The sequence below is a fragment of the Mustela lutreola genome, chromosome 6 (genome assembly GCF_030435805.1).
Source record: "Mustela lutreola isolate mMusLut2 chromosome 6, mMusLut2.pri, whole genome shotgun sequence".
In the NCBI taxonomy this organism is placed as follows: Eukaryota; Metazoa; Chordata; class Mammalia; order Carnivora; family Mustelidae; genus Mustela; species Mustela lutreola.
In genome coordinates this window covers 119077787-119104126 of record NC_081295.1, presented here as the reverse complement: position 1 = coordinate 119104126, position 26340 = coordinate 119077787, and the positions used below count along the sequence as shown (strand labels likewise).

At 45.4% G+C, this 26340-nt stretch overlaps 1 protein-coding gene and 1 pseudogene across 2 annotated transcripts in view; both read right to left on the bottom strand.

The window, feature by feature from the left end:
* Positions 1-2122: 2122 nt before the first annotated feature.
* Positions 2123-26340, bottom strand: part of ILRUN (inflammation and lipid regulator with UBA-like and NBR1-like domains) — a 93453-nt gene continuing 69235 nt past the window's right edge. For both annotated transcript variants that reach the window (XM_059178582.1, XM_059178581.1), the window contains 2 exons: positions 21262-21590; positions 2123-3977 (listed from right to left, as the gene is read on the bottom strand). In XM_059178582.1, the coding sequence (XP_059034565.1) occupies positions 3942-3977; positions 21262-21590 (365 nt within the window). In that variant the 3' untranslated portion in view covers positions 2123-3941. The remainder of the gene's footprint in view (positions 3978-21261; positions 21591-26340) is intronic.
* Positions 5007-5083, bottom strand: LOC131834879 (U4 spliceosomal RNA; annotated as a pseudogene).

Below are 26340 nucleotides of genomic sequence, written 5' to 3'. Positions count from 1 at the left end.
GGTTCCCTAAGCTGCCTGTGGGGAGATGGCCTCCCCATCCTTTAGAACACACAGCTTTGCCAGCCGGGGTTAAGGTTCAATGGGGGGATCTGCAATTAAGCAAACTTCACGCCAGCATCTGGGAGCCGAGGCCATGGGTCTCAACCTGTGTGACTCAACCAGCTCCCTCCCTCTCTGGTGTTTCTCTTCAACACAGGGGATTATGTGACTAAACAAACGAGTCTGAGCTCTCAAATATGCTACAGCCATAAAGAGGTGGGTCCAGGGAACCCACCATTTGCTGTCATGCCAATTGAGTGCTTTTCATGCTGTCTGACCCCCACGTAAGAACTGTGTTCCCCACCTGCCAGAGGCCCAGCTGGGGCCGGAAGAGGGACTCCCCAACTCAGCATTTTTTTCCCGGGAGGAAAGATGGCTGTGAGGCTCTGTATTCCACCTGTGCTACTCCTCCATCTGGGCTATGGACCCGACACTGAATATCCTTGGAAATAGTTCCCTCCCCTTTTTGGTCACTGAAGCCAGGAAGGGCAGCAGATCTAATTATAACCCCAGGATGAATGTCCCAACCATAATGAACCTCAGGGTCCCAGGTTCCCCATGTGCAAAAGGAAGACCCAAGAACCAAAAAGTGTCATCACAGCTTCACTGTGGGGGCAAACAGATACACAGATGCTTGAGGGCACAATAAAACTCACTGACACACATGAAAATAGTTTGTGTGTGTATGTGTTAATTTAATCATACAAATATTCATTTATACAGTAAGGAAAAACCTCCCCATCTTCATCTCCTCCCAGGCACCATGAGGTCCCACTACAAACACCCACCCAGCTTGCTTGCTACACACCACTGTCCAGGTGGACGGGGCAGCCATGGCTGCTCCAGCATTCACCCAAGGAAATGAAGGAAAGGCAAGGCAGGGTGGGTTGGGGAAATCAGCTTGCATTTCTGAGCCCTAGCAACCCCACCATCCTCTCTTGCTGGGGCTCCGATTGAATTTGGGGATCCCATCTTGGCCACCCTCAAGCCACATAAGCTGTCTTGGTGAGCTTCTATGATGAGCTTAAAATTAGAGACAATCCTTACTGGGGGAGAGAAGGCTGTTTCTTGTAGAAAAATACACCGAATTCAACTGCCCCCGTGGCAAAAGGGAAAAAAAGGCATGCACGCGTACACACATCCACACACACCTCATTCCATGCACACGATAGGTTCTTCCCAGCCCTGAGCCCCTCTGCCTCCCTCACTGGGCCCAGGCGCCTAAGGATGCCGTCTGCCTCCTCTCAAGGGTGCCAGACACTGGTGGTCCTGCCCAGAGGCAGCCTGCCCTTTGGGGAAGAGTCCGAGAGGAGCAAAGCCTACTGTGGCTGAGAGGGTTGCTTCTACCACCACACTAGGACGGGGAAGAGAGGGGCTCCGGGCACTGCTCAGAACTCAAACCAGTGAGAGGAGACAGAATGAATGGTACTGGCAGCCCCCAGCCCCGGGGACGGGGGGGCATGGAATCCCTGACTCCTAACACACTACTTGTGCTTGATCTGCCCTCTGCAAGGAGCTCCCCTCTCCAACGTGTACAGAAACGCTTTGCTCTTGGGAGGGGAGTCAACGTGCTTGAGACAGTCACATTGCCTTACAAGCAACAGGAGGAGCAGGATGCCTCTGGCAGAGCCGGACTCACAAATGGCGACCTACGAAAGCCCCTGCTGAACAAAGGCAGGCAGGCCCTCCTGGACAATGGGGAAGGTGCACCAGGTGCAGGGTTGACGAGGAAGCCAGGAAACCAGGGGATGTACAGCCTCCCACGATCCTGCCAGCAACAGCTGGAGATGTGCTGTTTTGAGGGCTGGGCGTGTGTGGGCTCCAGGGTGGCCATGTCCCAGGAGGTTGGCACCAACAGTAGTGGCAATCTGGGCCTAACAGGGCCCTCAGACAGAAAGTCATGGTGAGCCCCTGGCTTGAGCCAGTGATAGCCTGGGCACCCAATGGGGACTCCCCTCTGTTCTGCTCAGGAATGGGGCACTCATGTGCACTGAAAACGGCTGCTCCAGTGTGAGCCTTAGTCCTATCCCAGCCCCAGCTGCCAGACCTTCTCAGCGGGTTGGCTCCACCCTCCCCCAGCACGTTTCCAGTGCACCAAAGTGTTTCCCCCTTTGTTTTTTGAGAGGTGGGGAGGTGAAGGAGGAATTTCATACAAGCTTTTCTCCCACAATCAAGCTTTAAAAAACAACAGTCTCAGAAGAGGATGAGGAGGAACAAACAACACACATTTTTGGAACTCAGACACCCAGACAGAGACAGACAGGCAGGCAGACCCTCACCCACACCCAGGCTATATGACCCCTTGCAGCCGCTCATCACCTGGCCTCCCTGCTGGTCTCACACCCCCGAGATGGTGGAGGTGTGGGAACAGGCCGGTGACCTGGCAACCGCACCCTAGATCCACATCCCCGGCTAGCAAACCAACCAAGACTCAAGGGAAGGAGGGGGTGAGAAGAAAAGAGAAGAGGGACTTTGCATATTCTTGTATCTTTGGCAGACAGCTGTTCTAGCCTGATTCAAGCTTCCCATAGAGAGGTCCACAGCTCAACCTGCTTGCAATCCACAGGATGCTGGTGGGGCCACGTGCCCAAGCGGGCAGCCAGCCAAGCAGCGTCTGCTCCAGCTGGGCTGCCCCTCGCCCACTGCCGCCCACTAGCCAAGCATCCTGCTCAGGGTCGGGGGGGATCTCATTTCATCACACTGCAGTCTCCAAAATCACAGTCAGTAACTGCGGCCCCTCCCCAGGGCCAACTTCCTGCTTGGGGCTGTATTTCCATACCTTAACAGCTCAGCCTCCACTAACAGGCTGTGAAAATACCGCAAAGGACAAGGGGCGGGAAACACAGGGAAGGGAGTTGTGTCATAACAGAGAAGCCTGGACACCTTTCCACCTGCCCGCTGCACACTTGCTGGTGAGCTGCACCAACACCCATGTGCGAGCACGTGGCACACACATGTTACGCAGCCCAGAGGCACTGTTCCCAGAGTGAATGGGGAGCCGCTGTGTATGAAGAATCCAAAAGAGCAGTAAGCGTGATGGCATTCCTCTCTGCCAAGAGAAACACGGAAGAAAAGCAATCTGAGTTGTCGTAAGTGTGTGCAGAAGGACACCTCTCGGCCTCAGAAACTTCCATGTCGCCCAAGATCTGTCTTCAAGGCTTCCTCTGCTGGCCACACAGGGAAGTTGGGTCTTCAGAGAGGTTCTGATGGTAGCAAGCCACAGGGGTTGACAGATACAAATGTCCAAGGTGTAAATCAACAGAAGATTAAAGAGAAAAGGAGGAAAAGGGTGATAACTCATTGGCTGATGCCATTACAGACAAATGGGGTCCGAGACTGCTGGAGCCGGGCAGCACATGCTGCCCTCCTGCAGCATGGGCCTGCAGGGTCTCCCAACATGACACACCAGCTGGTAACCTGAATCGCCTCCAGAGCAAGCAGCTATTCTAGAAAGGGTATGTTATCCCTTATCGAAAGAAAAAAAAACAAAGTGGGGAAAGGGGAAAAAATTAACATGTGCTCAAAACTACAACCTGTCTGTAGGCAAAATAATTTTTGTTTAAAAAGATGGCTTTTTTCCCCCATTTGAAACTTTTTTTTCCTTCCCGAGTGACCTAATGACTTGTTAGACTGACGCCTAATACACAAAACCCAAGGCGGCTGCATGGGTTTCTTCTTAGTAGCCTCAACACCATTCCGCGATTCAGCACTCACACATGCATACTGAGTTTACTCAAAACTAGTCTGTTCTGCTTCTTTTTCTTCTTCCAGGATGGGGGGATGGTCAGAGCCAGGGGTCCATGCGGTGTGGTCTGCAATCCAGAGGAACCCCCTGCCCTCCCCCCCCACCCCAAAGTCAGGCCTTCTGTCTTTTGTTAATTTTTCTTCTTGCCGATGCCCGTTTAAGACTGGCCGAAGGGGTAAGGCCCGTGGAGCCCCTGGAAGAGAGTGAACACAGTCAGTGATGGTAAACAAAGCAGGTACAACTTGACAATCAAACCAAGTAGAAGAAGAATCTATGGTCCCCAGTGAGCCAGAAGGAAGCCCCGCGGCACAAAGCCCGAGGGTTGTCCTTGCCATGCGAAACCTTAAGAGGCCAACTTTCAGCACTGCCAGTTGCTAAGCAGTCCTACTCCATCACGCCATCCCGACAGAGGGAAGGCAGTGGAGGGGGCCAGTCCTCATCTTTCAACAGCTGCATCAGCACCAACTTTGCCTTCCTGCTGGACAGCAAGTTCTCAACCTCTCTGCTAAAAATCCCCATCCACCATTTTCTGTACCTTAAACCTCAGACGTAGGCTACTTCTGGTTAATGACCCTTATACCAACAATAAGACTGCCGCAGAAACTGGAACTGTCATTGGGCACCTAGATAACAGGCATGGTACTCAGAGCTTTGCATACATTGTCTTTAAACCTCACCCCACAGGGGCGCCTGGGTGGCTCAGTGGGTCAAAGTCTCTGCCTTCAGCTCAGGTCATGATCTCAGGGTCCTGGGATCAAGCTCGCATTGGGCTCTCTGCTCAGCAGAAAGCCTGCTTCCCTTCCTCTCTCTCTCTCTGTCTGCTTCTCTGCCTACCTTTAATCCTGTCAAATAAATAAATAAATAAATAAAGATCTTTAAAAACAAACAAACAAAAAAAACCCTCACCCTATAGCCGGGTAAGGATTCCCACACTCCTTTATTATTATTATTTTTAAAGATTTTATTTATTTATTTGACAGAGAGAGATCACAAGTAGGCAGAGAGGCAGGCAGAGAGAGAGTGGGAAGCAGGCTCCTGCTGAGCAGAGAGCCCAACTCGGGATCCTGAAATCATGACCTGAGCCAAAGGCAGAGGCTCAACCCACTGAGCCACCCAGGTGCCCCTCCCACACTCATTTAATTCATGTCCATCTCACCGCAGAGACTAAAAGACCGGCTCCGAGTCACATGGGTAGGAAAAGGCAGAGCCAAGGTTCAAACCCAAGTCTGATTTTTCAAATAGCAACAATCGCGCCTCGGATAAACCTCATTGGCTACGATGCTGCCACTGCACAAAGCTTCAAGTCTGATTTTTGTTCTCCCACATTGCCTCTCCCCTGTCACATGATAATAAGGTTTATTTTCAATTCTCAAAGGTATTTTCGGAGCCACTTGTCTGGGTGGAAAAGGCTTCATGGTCTCACTTCTCCCTTATGTTCAGCATGAGATTGCCAAGACCAAACAACAGTGGCATGAACTTTCTGGAGAATGACCTGTGTCTCCATGCAAGCCACCCTGCTTTAGGAGTGTGCTCTTTGGAAAGACCCAGCCAATGCCAGCACCTAGGAGGCCAGAAGTTAACAGGTGACCAGCCTCCCTAATGTCCTAAACCCTAAAGTGGCTTACAAGCAGCGGGGCCCTTGACCAAAGGGACCAAATGGGTACCAAGAGCAGGTGTCTCAACCGTAACCATGATAAATGACCTGAGGGAATTTGCTGATGCTTGAAAACTACCTTAAGAATCCTGAATCTAGGGGCGCCTAGTTGGCTCAGTGGGTTAAAGCCTCTGCTTTTGGCTCAGATCATGATCCCAGGGTTCTGGGATCGGCCCCGCATCAGGCTCTCTGCTCAGCGGGGAGCCTGCTTTCTTTCCTCTCTCTCTGCCTGCCTCTCTGCCTACTTATGATCTCTGTCAAATAAATTAAAAAAAAAAATTTATTAAAAAAAAAAAGAATCCTGAATTTAGGGGTGCCTGCGTGGCTCAGTGGGTTAAAGCCTCTGCCTTCAGCTCAGGTCATGATCCCAGCATCCTGGGATCAAGCCCCACATTGAGCCCCACATCAGGTTCTCTGCTCAGCAGGGAGCCTGCTTCCTCACCTCTCTCTGCCTGCTTGTGATCTCTGTCAAATAAATAAATAAAATCTTAAAAACAACAACAAAAAAGGAATCCCAAATCTAGGCATAATTAGAATAAGAAGGTACAAGAATGACGGAGATAAAATTTCCCACCATTAGCTTGATGGGATGCAGGGAGTCAGAATTTGTCTTTAAAAAAAAAAAAAGATTTCTTTGTGGAGGGAAAATAGTGCTTGGCTGCAGGATAGCCAGTGATTAGAATCTTTTTCAGTATGACTTTGTTTTGTTTGCCTCCATCTTCCCAGCATCTAGCATGATGCCTGGCCCAACAGGCACCCAATAAACATTTGTTGAATTAATAACTAAAAGAGGACAGGTGTTTCCCAGCCTACTACCTGGAGTGTCAGACATCTCCGAGTCACAGGAATATTGGCCCTTCCAAAATCAAGTTTTGAGATACCTGCTTAGGCCTGGGGACACAAGTATCTGGGGGTCATGCCACCATCTGGTCACAGGCTCCAGGGTCCCGGGTCTCAGGGGGAGGCGGGACTCTGGCGGTGGTCAGGCTAGAGATTCAAGACCCTCCTGTTCCCACTGCAGCAGAATATAGTTGGAGCAGAACTGAGAGGTGATCTGGGTTCTATTCCCAGCTCTGCACCAGCTCACCAAGTGACCTTGGATAAGGTCCCTTTCCCTAAGAGGAGCTCAGGTTCCACTCTAAGTCTTCCCAAGATTTAAAGTTCTAGGAGTCAGGGGCACCTTGGTGGCTCAGTTGTTAAACATCTGCCTTTGTCTTAGGTCATGATCCCTGGGTCCTGGGATCGAGCCCCGCATCAGGCTCCCTGCTTCTCCCTCTCCCACTTCCCCCTGCTTATGTTCCCTCTCTCACTGTATCTCTGTAAAATAAATAAATAAAATATTAAAAAAATAAATAAAAAAGTCCTAGGAGTCAATACAGTGCATGGCTCAGAAGGCTGAAAAACAGGCCTCCAAGAAAGCATAGCCCCTCTTTTGGTCATGCTTAGGCCAGAGGTCAAATCTGCTAAGAATAGGGATCATGAGATTAGATTAAAGTTTCTGTAGAGTTTTCAGGGGAAGACACTGAAATCACTTTTGATTTTTTTCCTCCCCCAGATCAAGCCTCAAAAGACCAGAAGTATGTTCCTATCTGCTTGGTGGTTATCATCAAAGAAATCCCGACCGTGCAAATCTGGAGGAGGAGCAGGCCAGGGTGAATGGAGCATCAACGAACATGCCAGGTGCTGCTGGGGCACTTTAACCTATTCTTTCTAATTCTCAAAAAGATCCATTGAGACAAGCCAAGATCTCCAAACTCAGAGAGGGAACCCACTCAAGGGCACAGAACTGGTAAGAGCAGTGGTGTTTAAAATGGCCCAGTGTCTGCCAGTCCCCAAGCGAACTACGCCTCTAGCAAACAGGCTAAGACTGGAATTATCTCAGCGGCCATGTACCACCCGATCAACAAGGATGGGCTTGGGGAGTGAAGAGCTCTCTGTCTCCATTCTGTAGGGCCTGGTCGAAGGTTACATGCACCAGAAATAGAAAGTGTAGAAGCTTAAAACAAACTGCGCTCAGTAGTTCCCAGCACTTGTTCATTCAGCACAATCCAAGGAAAGCAATAAAGGCCTAGAATTCCCACAAGAGTTGGAACCAATACTATGCTCAAAGGTCTCTGTGCAGGAAAAAAATGCAGAGACAAAAGAACCCCCCCCCAAAAAAAAGCATTTGTTTTCTATGAAGTATTTCCCCCTTAAATTTAACTGTTTTCCAGACCAAAGTTCCCTACACTTCATGTGGGCCTTTATAATGCAACTAACAGCCTTATGACTTGTCTGGAGTGCTTGGAGAAGGGAGTTCATGACTTTGCCAAGGAGCTGTTGCACATTTCCATTTTACGGTAAATAAAAGGGGTCCTCTGCAACTGGTGGAGAGAGGAACAAAGACATGTGAGCATTTTCAGATTTCCATGTAAGTGCTCTGGCCCTTGGACATTCAGTGAGGTATGTAACTAGCTCAGATTATGGATTTTTGATCCTCTAACTTAGTGGCTGAGGTTCTGTGCCTTTTGAGGGGGAAAATGCTACCTAAATCCCTTTCACCCAGAGAATGGCATATTGGAAGTTTTTGATGTTCTACTGGTGCAGAAAGGTAGCTTGAGAACAAACTCTATTCCCACCCACCCACCCAGCCAAATTAACTACCATTACTTTGAGGAAGGGAGAGGGAGCCAATTCTATTTCAAAACAACTTTATCATCTAGACTCCCCACATGCAGGATTATAGGTGTTACAATGGATCACAGAACACAGGCAATGCAATACCAGCTGTGGAGGAAAAGCCTGGCAGAGATTCCAAGAACAGCCTGTCCAGGGTGTCCTATGGCAGGAGGCCAAGCAGGAAGTGCCTTTCCTAACAGTGGGATGGAGGTATACTGGACATGGGAGGCCCATCCATATTTCAGGTTCCACTGGAGTTCCAAGACCCAGTGTAACAGGTTCTGGTGGCTGAAGTCTCCAACCCCAGCCTAAAAGCAGGATTTGGCAATAATGTCTATTCTCTTCTGGGGCCTAGCAACTCTTCAAGCTCTATCCACAGGAGAAGTAAAGGTCAATTATTTTAACTAACTTGGTATCACATGACACCTCTCCTAAAACAGCTGTGCCTCTTCTAATAAGGAAAACAGGGATAGAGGCATCAGGTGGTAGTTACCGCAGAGCCTTGGCTTAAGCTGACTCGAGTGAAAATGGAGGCCAGAGGCATGACTGCAAATCTCAGGAGTCTGAGGCAGAAGGCTGCCCTTCTCTCTGTGAGGAATCACTTCTCAGCACCTAGGGACTGGCAGCAAGGCTGGCTTTATCCATGCTAATAGAGGGTATGAATAATCAAACCCTGAAAAGAAGTCCTGTATCTGACTCCGGGTCTAAAGGCCAGTTTCCCAGCGCCTACCTGAGCTGCATAGTTTTCAAAGCTTTCAAAGGCTGCATCTGCTAGGGGACAAGAAAGTGTTCCTGACAAAGGAGAGACAGCCTTTAGGTCCACGGGGACTGAGGTGTTGCCCGTGTGCTCGGTCTTCCCTAAGCTTTTCACTCAATGGCTGTCATAGTGGTGAGCCCTGGGACCCAAGTTCTACTTGGCTACATGGCAGGCAAGTCCTCTCTTAGAGCATGGAAATGCCAAACCCACCAGCTAATACAGAGATGCCTCTCCATTCTTGGTGTCTGGGAAAAGGACCTTGGCCTCAAGCCGGCCGAATCATCACAGTAGTTGGGCCAGGTCCTGAGCTGCACTTCCACAATGGAGAAACAACTGAGAGCCATCATTTGGCTAATATTCTCAAATATTTTAAAATACTTTTAGAAGACAACATTTATAGACATAAAGCATAAGTTCAGTCCCATTCACCACAACCTCCTAGAAAGACAACTTAAGATCTAGTACTTGTGATTCTGTTCTCAAGCAAACCTAAAAATAATCTTGCTCTGATTTTTCACAACAGTATAGTTGACCCTGGGGACCAGCAGAGTCACTCCCAGCCAGTGATCTGGTTATCACTGATCTTATGTGAGTGCACACTTGCAACAGTTCTCTTAAAATTAAAGAGAAATCACAGTAACTTTTCCAAAAGACTATTAAAACTGTCACTCAGAGAAAACACTCACTGTAGGCTAAAGTGTTTTTAAAAAGACAGGACAGGACACTAGTTCGGTTTTGGCTGGAATATTTTTTTAAAGTTCCTCCATCAGTTTTCAATGGCAGGACACACAGGGCTACCAGGAGAGCAAGCTGCCCTTGAAGAGGGTTTGGAAGCTGCTTCTGCCGATTCTTGATGCCTTGCGTCCAGTAAGCCGCAAGTGTCAGTAACACGAACGAGTGGATGACAGTGAACGACTCTGTCCTGGTATTTATTAACATTTAACTGTTTGTAATTTAATTTAAATGTTTATTAACATTTTAACTGTTTATCTGTTTATTAACATTTACCGTTCCAGGGTGGGAGGGAGGCTGAAAAGCCTATTGAAACAAGGGTGTCTTACAAGGGCTTTTGGGGCTATGCTTTTTCTATCTGAAAGCTAGTTGTTTAGATAAAGCACCACAACATGGAGACTTTCATATATCTGTGTTTATTTTGCTCTTCTTTGTGATTTAAATAAATAAAAGGGCTCACACATGTTAACAGAAAGACAGGCAGGTATGCGGCAGGGCAAGCGAAGTAACACGCTCTCCGTGTATACTGATGGCATCATCAGATACCACCACTGGGCCCTCTCCTCCTCACTTTCTGTGCCAGTCCTGAACAGCACTGCATCTGCCTAGTGCTGCTTTTGTACCACTACATACACTGAATGCAAACACAGAAGAATACAGGGTTTTGTACTAAGTTCTGTCCTAGTCCTGTACTGCAAACACAGTGTGGGGGGCCCTGCTCACACGGCTGGCTCCACTGACCCAGCCCTCAACAATCCTGTTAGTTTCTCATTAATGAGAAGTCCCATCAGGTCTCTACCAGAGTCACCAGCAGGGTGATGAGGGCTGTCTCAAGAATATTCAAACTGTGACCCTTCCCTCCACAGCTGCTGACCGCTCAAGGCACTTCCAACTCGAAGAGCAGGGCCATGTGAGTGGGACAAGAACTGTAGCAGACGCTTTAACGTTGGTGTTCGAGCCCCTCATGGGACAGTCCTCAAAAATTTCAAAGACATATTTTATGCACTGGCTAAGGATGGGTATGAGACTCAGCCAAAGGAAAGAAAAGAAACCTATTTTTATGCACGAGGGCCAATCACAGGGCAGGTCCGTTCACAGTCTTCTTTCTGTCTGTGCCAAAACTGCTCCAAAGCTTGACTCAGTCATAAAGTGTATGAATTTATTTTCAAAAAAAGACCCGCAAAACCGCTTTTTATACTTACCTCTGTAACAGTTTTTCCCTCTTGCTCTTAACTAACTTCTACAGTCCTACTGGGGACTTTGTCATCTGTCCATTCATCCTCCCTCTACCCATTCATCCAATCCTTCATCATGCGGCCCTCATCCTCCCTCCATCACCCATCTTTCCATCCTCCTTCCAGTCTTCCTCCCATCCATCCAGAGCTCCCCACCGCCAAAGGCAACTCCCAGAGCATTCACCTACCCTGTGGCAAATGAAGAATATCACCATAAAGAATAAAACATGAACATCACTGTGAATGAAAATTGATTATTTAAAGGAGGATACTGGGGACGCCTGGGTGGCTCAGTTGGTTGGACGACTGCCTTCGGCTCAGGTCATGATCCCGGAGTCCTGGGATCGAGTCCCGCATCGGGCTCCCAGCTGCATTGGGGAGTCTGCTTCTCCCTCTGACCTTCTCCTCGCTCATGTTCTCTCTCACTGTCTCTCTCTCTCAAATAAATAAATAAAATCTTTAAAAAATAATAATAATAATAATAAAGGAGGATACTGGCGCTGGGTTGGACATCCCCTTTCAGTAAAGACTTCAGAAAAAGTTATCTGCAATTTGGAATTCTAGCTCCCAAATCCCATGGGTGAGCAAGCGTGCTAGAATCCAGGTGGGAGGCAGGCACACAGAGCTCTCTCAAGGCAGTCCCTCGTGGGAGAGATGCTCCTAAAAATTAAGAAAGACCTGGTAAGCGCCTCCCTGGGAAGGCTACCCCAACAGGAGAGCAGCTTATCCAAGCTCCTAGTCCTGTCATCACTGATGCAGGCTGACTCTGAGGGTTCTGCTGAAGCACTGGGTGAGGCTGTTGGTCCCATTTCCTCTTAGAATGTCCATGTGAACTCCTGTAACCTTCCATCAAGCTACTGTGTTCTCTCTCCTCTCTTACAATTATTCACAAAATCACCCCTGCCCACTCCCCCCCGCCCAATGTCTTGCTGATTAAGGCAGGAGAATAAATGGGACTCTCCTTGGTCTCATATTTGCCTTCCTCTTGCCCTGCTGAAGAGCATTGTTGTCACTCTGCTTCCTTCCACCTTAAACACTGGCTCTCCTTTGCTTGGCTTTCAAAGGTCTTCCTTCAAAATTCACTCCACCCCTTTAAGCACACTGCACTCCATGGCCAGGCTGGCCAGTGTCCCGTGAACACACCCTGCCTGTGGATGCCTCTGGGCCTTCCTACATGTGGGTTATTCTTCCCTCCAATTCAGTTTGAATCTATCATCTGCCAAGGTACCACTGCCTTCTCTGTCCAAATTCATACGAACACTTACTTAAAAGTCAACTGGAACTCAACAAACTCCTTTACTGGCTGTTAGTCTTTCCTATGAGCTAGTCACATGTACGTGTCAGACAGGAAATTCTTTGAAGATAACATTAACATGGGTCGAGCACCTAGAAGGCCTCACTTATTAACTCAATAATATCAAAGCTATCTCTGTATAAGGCAGAGTTTAAACTGGCCTTTGGGCAATGAAATCACTGCAAAAAGCCAAGACACGCAAACTTGCAAGCGGACGTGTCTGCAGCTTTGGAAAATGTCTCCCTTGCAGCTGAGCTCTAAGGAAGCCCACATTTCTGTCCTGAGGTCCAACAGCTCCCAGCTCATAACCTTGCGTTCCACACCTGTCCTGCCTGAACCCAGCTAGAGCAGACTTAGCTGAGAACAACTTATCTGACACCTGAGCATCTATAAAATTCTCACACTTCTGCATTTCACTTATCTGTTTGAACCTGTAATTTCACTAGTTCAACTTTGAAAACTTCCATTAGAAATTAAAATGTGAAATTCAGAGCCTAGGAAAGAAAATACACCCTTACTAAACAAAATAAAATATTCTGGCAATCTTGGGAACACTGGCCTGGGTTTCAGCTACAGGACTGCCTAGAGTTAGACCAGTCTAAAACAATGCTCAGAGCCCCAAAGCAAATAAAATGGAGCTGAACAGCTTTGAAGCTGTTGAGGTACAAAAGGGAGAGTTCCTGGAGATACTTTTTATTCTCAGTCAGACAGTAATGTTACAAACAACAAAAGACATTTTCTAAGGCTCATAGTGTTTGCTTAATTTATTTTTAAAATGCACACATGACCCATGCCAATGCAAACACCAGCAAAGCTGGGAGGACTTTCCTCCCAGAGAGTCATGGTAGTATCATTAAACCAGAGTTTCCTGACAATCCCCTTCTGGTACAGAACGTTCTAATCGGCCAGCAAATGGGGCAGGTTCCTCTGTTCTGCACTGCTTCCTCCTGGTCACAAATTCTTCTGGAGCTCCTAAAGATGAATGAGAAAGTCTCTACAACCTGACAAAAAGTGTATAAACCTCAGGGAACAACCGGCTGTGGATGCCTCTGGCTTTGCTTCTGCCAGCAAACCTCATCTGAATGTGGCCTAGAAGAACATTAGACTCACACTGGGTTTCTGGGTTCCAGTCCATGCTCTACCCCTAATTTGCAATGTGAATGTGAACAAGTCACTTACAACTTCCATATTATTTTGTCAGATGAAGACTATAACAACAGAAGTCATGAGACGGTTATGAACTGAGAAAAGGCACAGTAAATGTGCTTTGAGTAACATAAAGTGGTTTACATGCTGGACAGACAGTATTAAGCCCAGTCCAGTCTTTGGACCTCTCTGTACCTAGGTCAATGGCTCACAAATAGGGAGATTTTGTCACCTCCCTGCCCAGGGGACAGTTGACAGCGTCTGGAGATATTTCTAGTTGTTACACTTGGGCTTGGAGAGGTACAATGCCACATACTGGGTAAAGGCCAGGATACTGCTACACATCTTATGATGCCTTTAGACACCCCCACTCCCTGCCTCAAGACACACCTGGCCTAGTGTGAATAGTCTTAGTACTCTGGCTGAGAAACCCTGCTCTACACTCATCACTTAGTGGACTGCAGCCAGTCTCACAGCATTAGATACAATCCGTGTCACAATTCCGCAATTTATATCTCCACCCAGACCTCTCTCCTGAACTCTATATGCAACTTGGAGTACAACAGCGCACTTGATATCTCCACCTGGATATTTAAAGAAATACCCAGTGTGTCCCCAAAATGGAACTCCTGCCCTCTCCCCACTTTTTTTTTTTTTTTTAATATTTTATTTATTTGACAGAGAGTTAGAGAGAGAGCACAAGTAAGCAGAGCGTCAGGGAGAGGGGGAGAGAGAGAAGCAGGCTCTCTGCTGAGCAGGGAGCCTGATGTGGGGCTCGATCCCAGGACCCTGGAATCATGACCCGAGCCGAAGGCAGCTTAACCAACTGAGCCACCTGGGCGCCCCTTTATTTATTTTTTTAAGATTTTGTCTGAGATAGAGAGCAAAGAGAAAGAGGAAGAAACAGACTCCCTGCTGAGAGTATAGAGTCCTGCGTGGGGCTGGATTCCAGGCTGAGATCATGACCTGAGGCAAAGGCAGGTGCTCAAACAACTGAGCCACCCAGGTGCTCCCTCTCCCCACTTCTACCATAGCTTTTTCCTCTCCATTGACGATGGCAATTCCATCATTGTAGTTGATCAGGCCAAAAACCTTGGTGTCAACTTCACTCCATTCTCACATCCCGCTTCCAAAGGTAGGGGCTTTATTCATTACCTCTCTGCTCAAAAGCCTTCAATAGTTTCCTCTGCCCTTGCAGCAAAAGTCCAAAGATTTAGAAGGGCCCACAAGGCCCTCCATGATCTGGTTTCCATCTTCTAACTTCATCTTTCTCTACTCTCCTCCTCCTTCACTCTGTTCCTTAAACAAACCAGGTAAACCTCAACCTCAGGGTTTGTAATGGCTGTCCCTCTGCCTAAAATTCACTTTCTCTCTGTAGGTACCTTTGGCAGAAATAAAATCTAACTTTAAAGGGGATAAGGTAGCCCCCTGAGTAAGTTCTAGTCTAAAGTATTAAGCATGTTCAAAGGGAGATTTTAGGTTCGTTCCAGAAAGTAAAACTTTTGACACTGTATCTTTTGACAATAATAAAGGAATATAGATAGTTTTGTGACTTTGAGAGATAAAGGTGTTGCCGTCACAAGAGTGACTTAATGGAAATTTCAATGTCAACAAAAATCTAAACCTAAGTGACTATGGAGCTTCTAGGGACTCTCCCATGGGAGGCTAGAGAGAAAGACTGGTTTCTATAGTTGCCACAGAAGCTTGTGAGGGGCGGGGCTTTAGTAGTAGAGAAGTCATATAGTATTTAGTCAACAACTGGCTTGATCGTCATGTGAAATGTAGCACTATTATTATAGAAAGCTCTCTCTCCCTAGCCCACAGCTGTTAGCTCAGCTGGTAATATGAACTTGAACACTATTTATGAGTGGGAAGCAATGTAGTACACTGTTAAGAGAGCAGTCTTGGGTTAACAACACTCGCTTTTGTTCATATCCTAGTTTTTACCATTTCTTAGCTGTATGACCTTGAGCAAATCACAGAACCGGTGTGTGTACTTCTGCCACAGCAACTACAAAGGAGGGAAGAGTGCAGCCCCTGTGCCCGGTGCTGCTGTGTCCACTAAACTCGCATCGGACACTGAGCCTGCTCCCTCTGAGGAGCAAATGGTGGAGGTGGGGAGGAAGGGAGGTCACCGGTGTTTGTGTAATAAACTTTGCATAAGTACTTGGCTCCTTAAAATATGTATATTGATAATTTTAACAATAAAAATTAAATGTAAAAAGTTCTCAGCACAGTGCACGGACACAGTAAGTGCTCAATAAATGGTAGTTTGATAGTTCTGATTACTGCATTCGGTCTCTGCATGGGGGTCCTGTGCTTCTGCTACCCAGTCCTTGCAAAAAGAAAACAAGAGCTGGAGAAAATATCAAGTGATCCAAATTTTCCTTTGAACCTTCTTTGAACCTTGCACGAAAGGGTCAGCATCTGAGAGCAAAAATTCAAGTCTCGGGGCGCCTGGGTGGCTCAGTGGGTTGAGCCGCTGCCTTCGGCTCGGGTCATGATCTCAGGGTCCTGGGATCGAGTCCCGCATCGGGCTCTCTGCTCGGCAGGGAGCCTGCTTCCTTCTCTCTCTCTCTGCCTGCCTCTCAGTGTACTTGTGATTTCTCTCTGTCAAATAAATAAATAAAATCTTAAAAAAAAAAAAAATTCAAGTCTCAGGGTAGTGGGAAGGTCACGCTGCCTTCTCACTCCCCATATAACCAACTGGCCCAGATCTGTAGCCCACCCACCTTCTGGTCAAATCCAGGGCCCTCTGAACTGAGCAAATATTGAACCCAATTCCATTATGTCACCCCAAACTCACCCCTTGTCATTATATTAAACTGACTGGCTACTTCAAGGTAGATAATAAGATCCACTAGCCATTATATCCTCAGGCCCACAGAGCCAAGGATCTGCCTTTTGCAAACCTCCCCCGGTAACCTCTACCATGATTTCTAAACTCTCACCTAAACAGAGAAAATAATTCCTCTAGGCCTTAGTCAAAAGATAGCAGGAGGTCAGGAGAGAGTGGACTTCCAATGTGACAAAAGTAGATGTACTCCTGCTCTAGCTGCAGATCCAAAACATACTCAAGGGGTGGCTGTCAGACAGAGATAGGAAGAGAAGCAGGTGGGAATGTGGGCAGGCAGGGCAGATGGCACTTGGCAGTGGCTGACGCTGGAGGAGCACGATGAACCTCCCTACAAAGATAATAACAAGTTTCTCCTTCTGAACCAGCATTTGGCGGAAGTAATAACAGTGGCTCAGACTGTAATCCAGTTTAAAGGAGGAATATATGACATATACCAGCTCCAAACATTTTTTTAAAGTAAGAACAAAACACATAATAGGAACCATAGGCCAAGTAACAAATAAATGAATTTGGGATTCTATTCAGTTCTCCCAGTGTAAATTATTACTTTTTTTTTAGAGAAAGGAAACCAAGTATTTGGCCTTCCTCAAGTATAGCCCCTTGGTTTTTGAAAGCCACACTCTTATTACCATCTGGCCTGAATCAGACCGTTTGGAGTCTTTTTCCTCTGTAAGGCCTTCTCAGAAAACATTTAGAGATTTAAAAAATTACTGCTAAATAAGAAAAAAAAAGCATCTAATTTTAACAGGACTTATTTTCTCCTTCCACACCTCTATGAATTGTTTTTTTTCCACTATTCTCATACTGTCCAAAGCTATACTGGCCTCCAGGGATGAGTCAGAGAGCTAGAATTCATGACAAGATTAGCCTTGAGCCAAATGAGTGAGCACCTATCCTACTGGGACCATTTGTCCTCCGAGCCTCTTGAGCTAATCACATAAAAGGGTTCAGTAAAACAGCATCTAACCTTCATCAATACTTGATCTGACCGTTCACATGGGACAAGTCAGCCACAATTGAGCTGACAATGAGGTCAGCCAATTTCTAACAAAGGCGAGGAGTCAGATTTATGAATATTTGGAGCAGGTCAGCATATACTTACTTTTCTGACTCCCTCTGACAGCTCTCACATAGGGGAGGGGCCAGGCCCTCTGGGTTGTGGGATGGAGCTAGAGCTGGCATTGCCACTCAGGGCTTCCCCCCCAGACAGAGAGCACTGAGTCCGGAGAGCTTATGGTTATTCAAGTACAGCTGGGGAAGGGCCCCTGGGGTGTCTAGTTCCTGGCACTGACATATGTGCCATTATTTTGACATAACCACGCAGCCCTCACAGAGGAGGCGCATGAAGCAATCTTTTCATTTCATCCTACCAACCTTAACAAGTTAAACTGTAACTATAGAGGCAGCAGGAAACCATATGCCTGTTGTAACTGTGGTCCCAGGCTTCCAAGAGCATCATGTTCTTTCCCAGCCTTAATGGCAGGCAGGGAATTTCTTTAGAGTAAGTAAAATCTACTGTCTACTCTGATCCTTGACCCCAAGGCATCAGGTACTCCTCCTCCCATAAAGATGGCATCTGAGGCGAACTGAAAACACATGTCCCAACTCTAGAGCTCAGGGGTTTCTTTCTTCTTTCCACTCATTTACAAATAAAAGGGTGCTAATTACTATAAATACCACAAAGTTTTTGCACCCAAGTTCTTATTTTTACTAACCAGGAAAAGAAGTCACTACTTGACTCATGAACAAGGTAAGTCTTCAGAAAGAAGATGCCACAGGAAATCTTTGATTTATGTGAGGGGCACTTATCTTATTTCAACTCTGCTGTTTTTTACTCCTTGATGATACCGATCAACTCAGTAAATGCCTTCACTCACCACACCACAGCCTCCAACCCAACTGGAGAATCTAGGGAGAGCCCAGGTTCACTTACTAATAATACATGTTTTAGTAATGTGGCACCCTGGACTGGAATCCTAGCTCTGCCTCTCAACAGCTATGGAATATTGAGCCAGTTCCTAAGTCCCTTGGAACTTTTTGTTTTCCTGTCCAAAAAATGAGCGACTATATGTGAAGTACATGGAAACACAGCTGGCACACAGGACGAGCTCAAATCTAACTCTGGTATACCTCGTCTCACCACTGTGTCAGGTACACCCCTGAGCAGACTCAAAGGAAAGCACTGCAGATGACTGAGCCCATCTCTCATAGTCTGTCACCCGCATCTCCTGACCACAGGTCTCTTAAGCATTCTGCCCTCAGCACTTAACCTGTTCACTGTCCTTCCTGTCTTTCCAAATGTATAATTTGAAAAGCCCTTTCCATCAACTCAATCTCTTCTTCCTCTCTGCCCGAACTCTAATCCACAGCCATACACACAAACTGCACATTTTGACTGTGTTCTTATCCCTCCGGACTTCTTGACTGAACCGTTCTGTAATTGCTATGTCCATATCTCATCTTCCCTACTGCACTGTAAGCTGCTGATAGGGATAACTTCTTTCATTCTTCAAATCTCCCACTGAACAGTGGACAATGATCTAAACAGTGCAGAGATGTGTTAGTAAATACTGAGTGCTGTCTGTCTACACCCTAACCCTGCTCCTAAGGAGGCTTAAGAGGTGGAGCCAATTCCACTTTAACCAGAAATGCTTTCAGAGAACTTGCCAAATGCTCACAGAAATACATTCTGAATACGAGTCTGCTTAAATTAAGAAACAAGAGGGGCACCTGGGTGATGTAGTTGGTTAAGCAAGTGTCTGCCTCTTGATTTTGGCTCAGGTCACGATCTCAGGGTCGTGATCTCAGGGTCATGAGATGGAGCCCTGCATGAGGCTCCTCACTCAGCGAGGAGTCTGCTTGTCCCTCTCCCTTCTCCTCTGTCCTTTTCCCACCTCTAAAAATAAATGAAGAAAAAAAAAAAAGAAACAAAGAAAAGCAAGAAACAAGGGAGGCTCCAGTTTCTCTTTGGGACCTAAGTGCCACATTCTCAATGCATTATAGCCAATAGTCTCTGAATAGCACCTCCAATGAGAGCCTTTTCTCTGGTTCTTGCAAATACTACTTCTAATGATTCTACAGAGTTCATGAAAAAAAATTAGGTGACATACCATGAATTCATCAACCACAAGAAATCTTAATAGCCTCTAGCCTCACTACAGCCCACTCCTTCAAAAACAAAAAACAAAACAAAACGACAACATGGTAGGACCTCACTAAGGCTGGGAGGTAATCTACCCTGACCCCTGCCAACCCCATCTCACCGTCCCAGGCCAGGGCAATCATCACAGAACTGGAGAAAAGGCATCAGTCCCTGAAGGAGCTGCAAACAACTCACAGGTTCACAACTTAGGAAGATGAGTGCATGCCCTGGCCAGGCACACCAGCCGTCTCCTAAGACCACAGTGACTACTGCAGCCAGGGAGCTCACAGTTGGGAGAGGGGGGCTTCCATTACACAAAGCACTGGGGCAACTGGCTCTGCCTCCTTCAGCTTTCATCTTCCCATTAAACTCAGCTGCAAATTCCAGTTCTAACAGGATATGCTTACCCTAGGGCTTGGCTCACCTGCCACCTGGAGAATCATACTGTGGATGGTTAAATTTAAGGAGGAAGAATCTGGAGAAATAGGAGCTTAAATGAAAAACCTTTTATTAAAGTGTTATGACATTAAATCTTAACTCAAATACAGCAAAATTTACTGTCTTGCCAATTAACTTTCTTATATCCTGTACAACTAACATGACTCCACAGAATCCTTTACAACAACCATCCAAACAACCAAAAAAAAATCAATCCTTTGTTATACCACTAGGGAATGAAGTCTCTCTTACTAGACCGTGAGGAGAAACGGGATTCATATCATCAGGTTTCTTTTCTTTCTTTCTTCGTTATTTTTTTTTTTAGATTTTATTTATTTACTTGACAGATCACAAGTAGGCAGAAAGGCAGGCAGAGAGAGAGGAAGGGAAGCAGGTTCCCCGCTGAGCAGAGAGCTCGGGCTCGATCCCAGGACCCTGAGAGCATGATCTGAGCTGAAGGCAGCGGCTTAACCCACTGAGCCACCCAGGCGCCCTCAGGTTTCTTTCCTTAATTCACCTCTTGATCTGGACCATATATAAACCATTAGTCAGAGAAATACCATTCTTAACAACAGACAAGCAATCTGTCCCTCAAATAAACATCAGTTTTATTTTTCAAAATTTGAGGGTAAATGCCAACATGACCCAAGGGCAGACTTAACAGTGTTACGACTGTATAGGTGGGATGCTGGGCCTAATACACAGCATTATTAATCAGAGAAGAATGCACAGGAATGCTCACAGGCCCAAGCCACATGAAACAATGATTACATGAGCTCTTGGCATCAGGGCTTTACTCAACCAACCCAAACCAACAACCAAGAACCATCATCACCCTTAGCAGAGTGTAGAAGACACTGTTTAATCAGCTAGCAAGGAGAGAAGCAGGTCAAGAAATCAAACACCCAGAAGAGTGTCTCAGAACAATCAAAATATTTAAAATCATGGTCAACTCAACAAATAATTCTCTCACTTACTGCCCCATACATAAAAAGTCAAAATATCCCTTGGGCCACTCTGGGTTGTGGGTAAGGAGGTAGAAGGGCCATAAGAGACTGAAAATACATCGACAAGAAGACATGCAAACAAGGTAAGTAAAGCAAAAGCCCAACAATAGTATTTAGGATAAATAACAGAGTTTGTCTTTTTTCCTTGGAAAAACAAAAGTCCCACCCAAAGCCAAAATAAAAACAACAACAAAGTAAGAAAAGATTCCAAAAGCATCTTACTGTTCTAGGCTTAGTATACATTTACACTGGAAGGAGAGCTGGTGATATTTTGACTTTCATTTTTTAAAATGCTAAAGGTAAAACACCTTGTTCTTTCAACACCCAAACCAGAGCAGAGAGACAGTGGTAAATTATAAATGTGGATAAAGTAACATCCACAGGACATGAAGATGGGGGGGGGAGGGGAGAAGGGGTAGGTTTTTGTATTGTTGCTGTTGGCAGAAGAGCTAAGCAGTCTTAAAGAACATTCTAGGCTTCTAGGTTTGCCATGAAAGGGTATCACAAGTCCCAAGGCCCACCACCTACCCCTTCTCCTCTTCTCCGAGGGCACCTACCTTACTGTAAGTCACTACTGATAAGTTGTTTGCGTGACTGCTGGGGGACAGATTTACAGAGTTCTGTGAGAGTCTATTCTCATCTTGCTCGGTTTGGTCAGGAGCAGGAGCCCATGTGTTTTTGCTGATCGAGTCGAACCCGGAACCCCCAGGGTCTTTTAAGTTGTTTTCATCTGATTGTCGGTTCTTTTGGGGAGAGGCAAACGGGTTGAAGTTTCCTTCTACCTTGCGATGTGGCTGTGTGTTGAACTCCGTTTCAAAAGATGACAGCTGCTGCGTTACTCCTAAAAGTCCACCCACCTCCACACTGAGAATCACCCAGATGACATCTGAAACAAAAAGGGAACTTACATCAGTGACAGGCAGGCCCTCAAGGCCCAAAGCAGCCACCACCAGAAGCCCAAGACGCCACCCAAACCATAGGAAGAAATGTCCTTTAACACGCTAATTTGAAAAGCAAGCTGACAAAGTCACCAGTACATTTGCATGGCATGCATTTCTACATTTGTGGTAATGTCACGTTCAAACTCCAGTACATATTCAGTACAGGTCTGTGGTAAGACCCACGAAAGTATTTGTTAAAAGGTTACCAATTGATTCTGATGCATAGCCATATTTGGAAATCACTGCTCCAGAGAACAATGATCTATAGACAGAAATCCAAAAACTATTTTCCCAGAATCATAAGCTCTTTGTGGTTTTTGCTTTAGCTTGAATGTATGTAACTTAGAAAAACTCAGGGCAGGCATAATTCCTAAGCCAAAAAATACTTATAATTCTCAGAATTGCAACTTATCAATGACCCCCTCTCCTCCCCCACCTCTCTGAGCAATTTAGAGTGACGACATATTGTCCAAACCCGGACAACTGAGAGTAAACGGGGAACCAATTAATAAGGACACCAGGACACATGTGTAAACCACTAACCCTGACTATTAAGGGAAATAACACCTGGGTTTTTTTTCTAATGATCTATGTGATCAAAGGATACCAAAAACTTAGTATGCCCCAGATTTTCTTAAATAATCCAATTTAACACCAACCCTGCCTTTGTCATATAGGGAAACCCCACCATCTACACTGAAACCGTAAGCGATTTGTTTTAAAAAGATGCACCACAGGACTTTTGGTCATAATTCAGCTATTTCCTCAACTGCTGAAACTAAGGGTTCAAACAGAAGAATAAAGAGACAGTTTCCTTCAATGTTCTGCATCTAAATTTAGAGAACAGTGACATCAACTTTTCTGCCGGAAAGCTTTTAAAAAGCAAGCTACAGAAAGGCCAAGAAGCTCTAACGTGTAAACCCAGCTGAAACAAATGTGAAAAGCTGTCCAAGACTCCTAAATAACTGCTGAATGGTTGAAAAGAAAAGGCTAATGAATTTCATCAGTTACCTACACCAAAATATATTAAGAATAGGAAAAAAGAAATCCACCAACTAAAAAGAATAGTGAAAGAAAATGAGGAAAATTCTCTTGGGCCGTGCTTATTCTCAGTTTTCAATCTGGGGTCGGTATCTGATGAAGGCTATAAATACTCAATTTGCATTCAGTGGTTTGGGAACTCCATTAAAAACTTGGTTCCAAGTGACAGGCTAGGAGCCAGAAGCCTAATAAGTGGAGACGCAGTGACATCTGCTGTTCGCTTCTGGAGTTAGCAGCTCTGCAGCCATGGGCCTCACAAGTATGATACCCAGGAACGGGTAATCCACCCCAGACACAGCTTTTCTTTTCTTTCTTTCTTTCTTTCTTTTTTTTTTTTTTTAAAGATTTTATTTATTTATTTGACAGAGAGAGAGATCACAAGTAGGCAGAGAAGCAGGCAGAGAGAGAGGAAGGGAAGCAGGCTCCCCGCTGAGCAGAGAGCCTGATGCAGGACTCGATCCCAAGACCCTGAGATCAAGACCTGAGCTGAAGCCAGCGGCTTAACCCACTGAGCCACCCAGGCGCCCCAGACACAGCTTTTCTGATGGCAAATGTGAATCCTCATGTAAACGAGGGCGACAGAAGCTCAAGCTGTTGATTTTTTTTTTTAATATTTTATTTATTTATTTGACAGAGATCACAAGTAGGCAGAGAGGCAGGCAGAGAGAGAGGGAGAAGCGGGCTCCCCGCTGAGCAGAGAGCCCGACGTAGGGCTCGATCCCAGGACCCTGGGATCATAACCTGAGCCGAAGGCAGAGGCTTTAACCCACTGAGCCACCCAGGTGCCCCTCAAGCTGTTGATTAACATTGTAAGCCAGGATATGCAGCGCGCTACTTCACTCGGAAATGTGGAATGGTGCCAGGAATACTGGGTCAGAGGACTTTCATTCTAAACTCTAAGTCAGTCTCATAAACCAACATGACATAGGCCTTAAAAAAAAACAATTCAATGGCAGGCGGCTGAGGGAGATTCACTCCATGCTTTCCTAGCCTAGATTTCTAACCAAAGGCAAAATCTCTTCACTCTATTATCATTTTCCCCAAACAGATGTGCCCTACCTTATAGTACATTAATTCTTCTCTTCTTTCACCCATCTATTTTCCAAAGTCCTTTTCTAAGTATGTGGTATGTTTTACACACTCAGGTATAGGTCATATGCTTCCTTCACTTAGCTCAGGAAACTAAATGCTTACGAGAAGAGATAGGACAGTTTTCTCAAGACTGTGATCAGTATATGAGACTAATGAGACATTTTCCCCCTAACTTTAAGAACTACTGTTTCTTTCATATAACTCACTGGACCATATCATACATAAGCCACCGCACTCTCTTCACCTTGGCTATTCTTCTATACTGCTCCCAGATTTTACATAGTAGCTCTAAATAGAAAATCATTTAAGAAACCAATGGTTTACACCAACAATGAACACTCCGGTTCTGATCCTCCCGAGTTATTACCATGATGGGTCATTATGAACAGCAAAATACACCTTCTACATGGTACAATCTAACCCATCTAGGTACTACTGCTAGCCCTCATGTTTCAGATGTGTTCATCCCATGCATACTGTGTGTGAATGAGTGTGTTAATCAAATAAAAAGGGTGATAAAAATGGACCAAATAAGCTTGTTTCAAGCTCCAATTCTTGCCAAAATGCCTTAATTACTGTGATAAGAACTAACTGCCAGCCACATTTTACTATTTGTAATGATAAAATCATCTAATGGAATGGCTGTACTTTTTACATAAAGGATCTGAAGTATGGAGGCAGAAGTGATGGGTCCAAGATCAGACTTCAAGTTAAAAGTCAATGTACATGATGACTGAGAATGCTCAATTCTCACAACAGCTTTTACAACTCATACTTATTTTTCCTCAATAGGAACTGGGAATCAAGAAGAACCCAGGAAACTACAGCTATAGATAGGGAGTCCCATTTCCCAGGCCAGATTATCTTTACCCACAAACATATATGATCTTTGGTACCAATAACAAAGATGGGCCAAGAGGATGCCCTAGAAAAGTAGCCAATAAAGCAGACTCAAGTGCCAAGCCTATACATTCAGGGCTTAGTAAGCAAATGGAGAAACTGATTTAGAGTGTCTTGCCTTAAAATGTTTTTCAAAAAGGACCTGAGCCAGGACTCTGGAACTAAATGGTACTGTAAATAGTTTCATTCAACTTCTCCCTTTTACATATAAAATCTTTAATAAGTATATAACTTTAATGATAGTATAAACTTCCTTTTGTAGAAATGTGTAATAAATTACTAAAGAAAGACATGAACTTTTTTTTTTTTTTTTTTTTTAAAGATTTTATTTATTTATTTATTTGTCAGAGAGAGAGAGAGTGAGAGCACAGGCAGACAGAGTGGAAGGAAGAGTCAGAGGGAGAAGCAGGCTCCCTGCGGAGCAAGGAGCCCGATGTGGGACTCGATCCCTGGACGCTGGGATCATGACCTGAGCCGAAGGCAGCTGCCTAACCAACTGAGCCACCCAGGCGTCCCGAAAGACATGAACTTTTTATTTCTTAAGTTTAGATTATTAGACTTGCAGAGTAAAAGGAAAATATTTTGGGGCTCTTGGGTGGCTCAGTTGGTTAGGCATTCAACTTTTGATCTCAGCTCAGGTCCTGATCTCAGGGTCATGAATTCAAGCTCCGCATTTAAAAAAAAAAAAAAAAAAAAAAGGAAAATATTTTACTTGAAGCCCAACTCCATAATCTTAATGAACCATGCAGACAAAGACATCTCAGATTATGGTAGGAATGTTAAAAAAAAAAAATACTGCGTATATCTAAAGGCTAGTATCACAGATCAAATAACATGATAATAAACATGAACAAATATCTAATATTTGTCCACTACAAGAGAATTGCTAAAAATCAGTACAAAATTCAAACTGGTAAATTTGTTTCTTGTGGGGTTATGAGTTATCATACATGCACAACATGGGTACATGTAAACGGGGGTTGAATACGTAAATGAATAGAGAAATGCTGGGAGCAAGGTTTCTTACTGTTGAAGGATATGACAGATGAGCAAGGAAGGCAGGCATTCTAAAATGAACTCTGTGGTACTAGATTAAAGTCAGAGACAGCAGTATCAACTCACGTTTATCTTAATACATATACAGATGAAGAAAATCAGAAACAAGGATAGATACATCTGTTTACAGAGGGTAGTATGTATACACAAGTTACCCACCTCTGCCCACGGTGGAGGAGGAGGCCTAGCGGTTTCTGAACAGTATTGTCTAATTAAAAAAACAAATCTTCCTCAGAGAAATGGCTGATTCTGGGGCTAAGACATGGAAAATATAAGATGAGCCTAGAATATCTTTTTAGTATCAGAAAGTAAGAAAGTGTTAAAAAGGAAGGAAATAAAAGGATAGGAGTATGTCATAGTGATACAGGAGATACCTGAAATTCTACATATCCCCCAACCCATCCTGAGTGTGGGACAGACTTAGTGATTTGCTTTCAAAGAACAGAGTAAGGAAAGAGAAAAACGGTAACTTTACAACAGAGAAACTGGCAACCAAACAATTTAATCAAGTGACCGATGTTTGTATCACCAGTGATACTACGTAAATATGAGGTACGCCCTGGCAAGGCACTTCACCTCTGCTGTATTCTTCCCAAAATCTATACC